Here is a 7,958-nt window from a genome sequence, read left to right on the forward strand (position 1 = left end):
TGGGACTCCTGTAAATTACACAATATAATTTCACTCTTACTGCACAATATAATTTCCGTCTTACTGACATATAATTTAAAACTTTCTTGCACATTGCCTTTAAATTTGGCATTCTACACTTTTAATAAATATTATACAAGACTTAAGTAATCTCAAATACACTGCATGTAATAAAATACCTTTTGTAAAATATTAACTCTACACACAGACTAGCAAGGTAAAGGCCATGCTACCTACATCACACCGCTAAACCACTAATGCATTTTGTGTTTCTCTTTATGCGCTTTTGTTCAAGTGTGTTTATTAGCATACTGATCCACCTTTCATTTTCCCCTCTTCACCACTGTTTAGGATTTCTAAAATAGCAAGAGCACTGTACACTATTTTTCCATTTCATTTTGAAAGGTATTGAGAAAAAGCATTAGAGTAAGACTACTCCTAATAAGCCTCTGTGCATGTGTGCGCACGCGCGTGTGTGCATGTGACTACTCTCAAAATAAATGTCTGTGGCAACTGGAAATCAAGTAGGTAACAGAGATTAAGTTTTTGTTTCTAGAACACCAGTACAAATCTGGCTAAAAAAAAAAACCCAAAAACATAATTGCACAGGGTGAGGGGAAAAAAACAAACCAAAAAACCAAAACACAACAATGAAAAAACCCCACCCTTAAATCAAGAAAACCTACAGCTTTCCAACCAGAAACACTATTTCAGGATTTAGAACACATGATAGCTTGCACTGAATCTTCAAATTAGGAAATGCAGTATTTAACACTACTCAGTAAACAAGGAAATTCTAGTGGAATAGGTGTCCAGAGTCCCTAATTTGGATTTCAACTAATATTTAAACACAATCTAGTGTCATGTCTATGCATTACTTTCAATTTTATTTTTAAAAAAAGCATCTAATCATCAGAAAAATCATGTGACAAACATAAAAATGGCCCCAGAGGACTCCACACCAAAAATTCCAAACAAGTGAACAATGCAGCTACAAGTGTTTTCTTGCTTGGCAGTCACTTTTCCACTTTTTTCCAAGTTTTACCAAGTATTTATCAGAAAAGGATGTTCTACTTGTAATAAACTCTCATTTTGATATTTTATTTTTAGTTGCCCACTAAAGTGCCAAAGACATTAGGCATCCATCGATAAACAACATCAATTCAGAACCAGTCTCATCAGATCCACAGATCAACTTGTCATCAGCACGTAAAGAGGCTCAAACCCTCCACCTTTTCACACAGCTCAAGTCTGGACATAATTTTCCTCTTCTTGAAGTGCAAACTGTACCAACCCCTATGTAATATATGCAGACTTTACAGGAACTTTACAGTTTTTCTTTTTTGTGATATATCTTTCTAAATTGCAAATTACAACTGTTGTTCAGTCTCTCATATCAGGAAACACACTTCATGTTTCTCACTCTTGAAAGACAAAACTCTTTCCTCAAATACTTAGTTAAAAGTTTCTCCTATTTTTCATGATGCTTCAATTTTAAGCTCTACCTTTGGACACAGAACTATAGTAGAGTGGAGCTCTAACTCTACTAGAATGGAGCTCTATATCCAAAATCCAGTGAGGTCGTATTTGAATGAGATGTGTGATATCACAACATAGAATTTTTAGTAAACAACATGGAAAAAAAATTTAACCACCATTTACTCACATAAGAATAATTAATGTTAATAACACTTACTGAACTAATATTCTGTTGATTTTTCTTTACTCTTTCAATCTCTGGAGTCTCTTTTACAGCTGTGCCAGCTCCTACTTCCTTCTTATAAAACACCTTCATTTCCCCGAAAGAAAAAGTAATTATGAGACTGTTAGCAATGCAAGTACAAGTTCTCATAAAAGGGCTGGGCAATTTTCCAAGTTCCAAATTGGTCTGACTATAAATCTTGCTAAGAAAGCAAATACTTGAATTTTTCATAAATCAGACCAATTATCAGTAACTATAATAACATTGTTTGTTTTCAACTGTAACCCAGATAATCTATTATCATCCTTTAGACTGACCTCAAACATTTGTAAGTATTTGTAATGATAGTTTTAACTTTGGAAATAATATTAAAATTTAGATCATAATCTATAAATGTTTACAAATGCAACTTTATGCTTGAGTAATCTCATTTATTTCAATGTAATTGAACATGCATGTACATGCAAGATTTGAATTGGTTTTTTACTCTTCAGATCTTAAAATACTCTGAGAATTGAATAGATATTATTATTTCTAATTTAACAAACTAGAAAATCGACATATTCATGATAAAATAACCAGAACAGTCAGAGCTACAATTCAAGTCACATGATTTTTTACTTCTGGGTTCAAGCCAGAAAGCTGAGGACTGCATCTAAAAACAAAGCTCAGTTCTTAAAAGATACACATGTTGTTTAGATATAATTCTCCTCTCTATTTCAACTGTTTCAGTAAAGGATAAAACACAAAGCGCATCAGTAGAATCAATCATTCAAAGTTACTGAAAGAGACAGTAAATAACTGCTCCACAAATTCCAAATGTGGCTATAATTTAAATAACCATGGAGCACCAGTTCACGATGCAAAACTCTTAAAGAAGTTTTATTTGAATTTCAGTATTTGGTGTCACAGCTGTTGCCAGTCCAGTAAGTATTTCCAGGCTAGTAGTGTAAAAACAAGCCTGATCCTGGAGTTCATAAAATAAATCTTTACCATTTAGTATCTCTGCCTTTCTTAAACCAAGATTTATTTAACTTTTTTTTCCTATCAATAAACCTTAAACAATAAAACATCAGTCTTGATGCATTTCTCCTACTTCCTTGAAGCCCTCTGTAACCTAGGGTGACTACTACTGCCAAATATTCTAGAGGAGAATGAATTATTTATGTCCACAACTCATTTTTTATATATTCAGAAAACCTTTAACAATTTAGAACTTTGTTTTACCATGTAAGAACAGAGACAGTTTAAGAGTAAGAACTTGAAAATTCTTCTGCACCAGCATGTCAGTACAAGGTAGAAAGATTTACATAGTGGACTGAACTAAAATATACTTTTCTCCTCTACTAAGGAGGGAGTGGTAGAAAATGTTGGAGCTGGGAATTTTTCTATGAAAGAGATGACTGTGCAATAAATATCCTATTGTAAATCATCTCCCAAATGAGCTAGTGAGCTAGAAGCAGCACTGATGTTATCTGCAGAGCTAGTCACTTTTTTTGTCCCTTAAGGCAGGAAAATACTTGAGACAAAATCAAAAAATCAGAAGCCTATTAGGGGTCATTAATTGTTTTATATTGGGGCTGCTTCCAGCTATATTTCAACTTAGTAAAAAGTAACTTACCTTTATAATCTAAATTGCACAGAATGCTGAACGATTAAAACAGAGAAAGAAAAAAAAATGATCATTCAATCACAGCTATAAACTGCTTTCCTACATTTGGAGGATCCAGTTCAGAAACAGAAAAAGGATCACAAAATAAAGCAAATACAAATCACCTCAAAGACAAAATACCTTCATTTCATATTATCCAGTACACTAGCAAAGAGAATAATTGTCAGGCTTGGCACTGAAAGTTCAGACTGGCCTGACTGGCCTACAGGGCTGCAAGGGGTTCAGATGTGTCAGAGGCTTGTCAAGGCTTAATTAAATAGCAGAAGGTTATTATATTCCTGGTATCTAACTGTTAGTGAGTCTGCACTGCCAGACCCACTGACCTATCTGAGGACTTCATCAAAAGCTATCAAAGACTGGAGCAGGGAGGGAAGCACATTAGTAGAGGCTAGCTTGGATCCCCTCTGTTACATGGAGTTTCGGTGTAGCATGTTAGGATGCCAGTGACATAAGATACAGTGCTAATCACTGTCCCACCGTGCAGCAGAGCACCATTCAGAACTAAGAGGCCACAGACTACAAGAAACAAAATTGGGGCCAGTGTGCATGTCAACAGCTCCTATTAGAAAGATGTAACTTTCAACTGCTCTCATCTGAAGGAAGAAAAGGAGCACGTAATGGCTGGAAGACGTTACAGGAGAGACCACTGCCTAGAGCAGCCTCAGCGACTTTTCTTCTCTCCCCACAGGCTCTTACTCCCCTAGTGAAGCTGCAGTGATATGGCATAGCTGGAGGTAAACACCTCTGAGAGAAACTAATTGACTTTGTACTTCTGCAGAGTTGGAGAAGCTGAGAATATCTCTAAGTTAAAGAGCAACATCTGTGTCAGATAATACTAAAATATATAAGTAACTTATATTCCTTTCTCTCAAATCACTGCCTTTCTTAGTATTACTTAGTCTGCCATAAAAAACAGACACTAACTGGACAGCCTTTGGTTCCGGAGGCTATATTTACTCCTCTTCTTCTCTTCTCTATTACAAGCAAAGCCAGAATTACAAACAGCAGAATTAATGGGCCCAAAAAGGAAATGGAACTGAATGCATCCCAAACTGGGCAATTTTAGAAATCTAAGCTCATAACTTACATTTAGGGATAAACTGAAACTTAAATCTAGCATAAAATTAAAAAATATATCCAGTATACATTTATAACCTAAAATCATTAGACATATATGTTTATGAAACATGATCTGTTCTAATTTTATACTTGAATCTTGATGTTCTGTACATATGATAGGAAACAGATGAAAAATCTTATATGCACAGTAACAAGCCTTAGATTTTTTTTGTCCTTTTAAATAAAGTACTTCCTGGGGCTTGATGGAAAAAGAAAAAACAACTTCATTTAAAAATAACTGTGGCTTGGCAAGGTGGTGTAAGTGGTTTAGCAATTCAAAATAAGTGTCACACCTAGAAAAGCTGGGTATTTTTTTTCTGAAAGAAATGAGTGATACAGCTTTTGCCAGGAAAATTATGCAAATGGTTTAAAGGACATTTACTCATAAGTTCCCTATTTCATGCTGCAGCACAAGAGAGCCTATTTAAAGTGAAAAATATCTGAGAAGTTGCAAGCAAAGAGAGGAGCACTATTACTCACTGAACTGATGTTTTTCTGAGTACTTTTTACCCTCTCCATCTCTGGAGTGTCTGGGACAGCAGAATAGTTACAGAGCATCTTCTCTGCTTCATCTTTGTACATTTTCTGAAAAATAATTTTAAAATGTCTATTTCCTGCTTTCTTGGGCTCAGAATATCCAAATGCAACAAAAGATGCTTATTGCTGACAAGCCTCAACATCCTTGTACATTATTTATTTCAGCCTCTCTCCTCCATGCTATTGTTATCATTGTCTGTGTGGGACATCTGACACTGTGTCCCACACAGAAAATATATAATATATATATATATATATATGTAATATATTCTCATATACATTGTACTATTTCCCTTCACTGTCAGGATATATATAACCTTCTCATTAGGTAATGTAAAAGACCTACAAGTGGATGTAAACAATTAAATTCAATTTACATGGAATGGCACACCTGAATACAAATAAGAATCAGGCAGTAAGACGTTTTACTACGTGTAAATTAATTTAATACAGGTGTGAAAGCCTCTACAGAGCTACAGAAGTAGTATTTTGAGCAATGTATGTCAAGCAGCCATTGTTACACATAATTAAAACATTCAGCCTTTGAACTATGCCTACCTGGCTTGCTATTTCTGAAGCCCTTTTGACCCGTTGTATTTCAGGAATATATGGGCCAACTTGCATCCCTTTTCCTATAATTTCAGTCTCCAGATCCTTTTTATATTCTTTCTAAAGAAAAAAGAAGGAAAAAAAACCCCATAACTAATTCTACAGTTATTTGTACATGCTGTCTTCAAAGTTATTCTTATAGCACTGGTGAGGCTTTAAAATAAATTCTTCAATTTCTTTAATTTAATGTTTTTATTGTGCACTGCTTACTCCTTTTAGCCCAAGTATGTCTGAGAACATTTTATGTTTTTAACATCTCGTTGTGTTTTACTTCCAAAGTAATCTTAAGAGACTCATTCTGTACTCACCTGGCTTACAATTTCAGAAGCTTTCTTGGCTCGTTGTATATCAGGAGTATCCGTGCCCACCCCCATTCCTTTTCCTTTAATTTCATTCTCCAAGTCTTTCTTGTATTCTTTCTGAAAAGAATAGCATTGGAAATACATGTCTGACAGCCAAATTCTTAAATTGTTCCTACTTTAATCTGTGCGATTCCACTGAACAGCATTCTTAAAACACCAAATAACTTTTGATTCAACAGCATTACCTGTGTAAGATCTACCTACAAGACACCTATGCTGTAGCTGCTGACCAGTTAAAAAATTCTTTTAATAGACTGCTTACTTCAAACCTGATGTAGCCTTTCACATCCACCTGTCTTTGCAGCTTTGGCAGCTGCAATCACAGACACATGTAGGTGAGACTTTCTCCCTCAGCTGCACCTTGCAAGACTGGGGTCATAACGCTTTAGCATCTCTCTAACTCTGTTTATCATTTGGCCCTAACTAAACAAGCAGCTATTCAGACCTAAAAGTAGTAGACCCGCAACTACGGAACACAGCCCAGGCCAGGCGTGGTTCCTGAGGAACAAGTGCAACCTGCAAAAGATGATGGAAAGGTCAAAGTTCTGGGAAATCTTAACTTTCCCCCGTATGCTGATTATGCAACTTTTAGACTCTATGCAGCTCAACGGATTAGGTATTTGGTGAAATTTGTGGTATTGCTTCTGCCTGGATTGGTCACCTCCTGGAACTGTCAATTAATTTGTTGCATTCTGTCAGATGGAAAGCTTGCACCAGCTACAGTACTGACCGTGCTTGCAATTTCAGAAGCTTTCTTGGCTCGTCTTATCTCAGGAGTGTCTGGACCAACTTGCATGCCCTTCCCTTTAATTTCAGTTTCCAGGTCTTTCTTGTATTGTTTCTGTGAAGATCAAACTTTATACATTATATTCACAATAACCAGAGAGTTACAGGTAGATTTTTGCACAAGAGATCCAATTTCGAGACTTAGAGTCAATCAAAAATCTCAAATTCAGAGTCACAACTCTCAAGACTCTTGGTAAGCTTTTGTCAGGAAAATACATAACAAACTACAGGAGGAAAACTTGAGGAGATATTCACTGAATGTACAGAACTCTACCACTGAATTTTTAATTTGGCAGAGGGTGGGGGGAATCAGTCCATACAGCTTGCTACAATTATCCTCTAAGGTAAAGGAGAAGTTTAGCTCTGCAGACCATAGTATAATAAGCTGGTACTTGGTGCCAGTGTAATCGAAACACATTTTACTTGTAAGAAAATATTTTATTTATGAAAAGACTACATGTTAGAAATTTAATACCACACAGAATTGTTTCCAGTGAACTTTCAGAGCAGGAAGTTGTAATTTATTCATTTAATAGGTCTTTCCTGAACCACAGCCATTAGGCAAGTGGCAGTACTCATCCATGATTGCTGCTTTTTCCTCACAACATAAATTATAAATAACCAATAACCAGGAAACAAAATGAATATTTCATCTTCAGCTTATCCAAGCAAGGATATATTTCTTGTTCATCAGCAAATGATATTAAAATGTAATACTGAAATATTGTATACAATAGTTGTACTTTTTTTTTAATAAATTAAAAGATTCTCAGGCACTGCTATTTTTGCTATTACAGTAGTAATCACTCTTTTTTATTCTAGTTTTTCTCTGTCTGTGGAAAACAGGTGGGGGTGGTCAAAATAAATACATAGAATTAAAAAATTTCTTCTTACTTTTCTTGTTTGTTAATTATTTTTAGGCTGTACATTAGTTAGAAAAGAGAAGGAAAATATCCTTCTACTCAATGCAATGGTCTGATCACTTACAAGAACAAGAGCAAAAAGACTTTCAGTCTTCCATCTTTGTCTCACTCTGATGTGGAAATAAACGTGGTAAAACACCTCTCTACTTTGCAAACCACAGTTTTTTGCAAATAGTATAAGTTAACCTGAGAGAAGACATTATCCCTCACTTCCTCTCTGCTAAAGGTGGAATGGCAGATGTTTCCTC

The 7,958-nt window shown here is 35.4% G+C and overlaps 1 protein-coding gene across 3 annotated transcripts in view; it reads right to left on the reverse strand.

Annotated features, from left to right (window-relative positions):
- NEBL (nebulette) overlaps nt 1–7,958 on the reverse strand; it is a 274,542-nt gene that overhangs the window by 45,477 nt on the left and 221,107 nt on the right. Inside the window, exons 13-17 of one of the 3 annotated variants that reach the window (XM_030008945.2) lie at nt 6,732–6,842; nt 5,948–6,058; nt 5,589–5,699; nt 4,974–5,078; nt 1,697–1,789 (exon numbers count right to left, since the gene is read on the reverse strand). The exons of the other annotated variants lie outside the window; for them this stretch is intronic. Coding sequence (XP_029864805.1) covers nt 1,697–1,789; nt 4,974–5,078; nt 5,589–5,699; nt 5,948–6,058; nt 6,732–6,842 — 531 coding nt within the window. The remainder of the gene's footprint in view (nt 1–1,696; nt 1,790–4,973; nt 5,079–5,588; nt 5,700–5,947; nt 6,059–6,731; nt 6,843–7,958) is intronic. 3 annotated transcript variants of the gene reach the window in all.

The sequence above is a fragment of the Aquila chrysaetos genome, chromosome 3 (genome assembly GCF_900496995.4).
Source record: "Aquila chrysaetos chrysaetos chromosome 3, bAquChr1.4, whole genome shotgun sequence".
NCBI lineage: Eukaryota > Metazoa > Chordata > Aves > Accipitriformes > Accipitridae > Aquila > Aquila chrysaetos.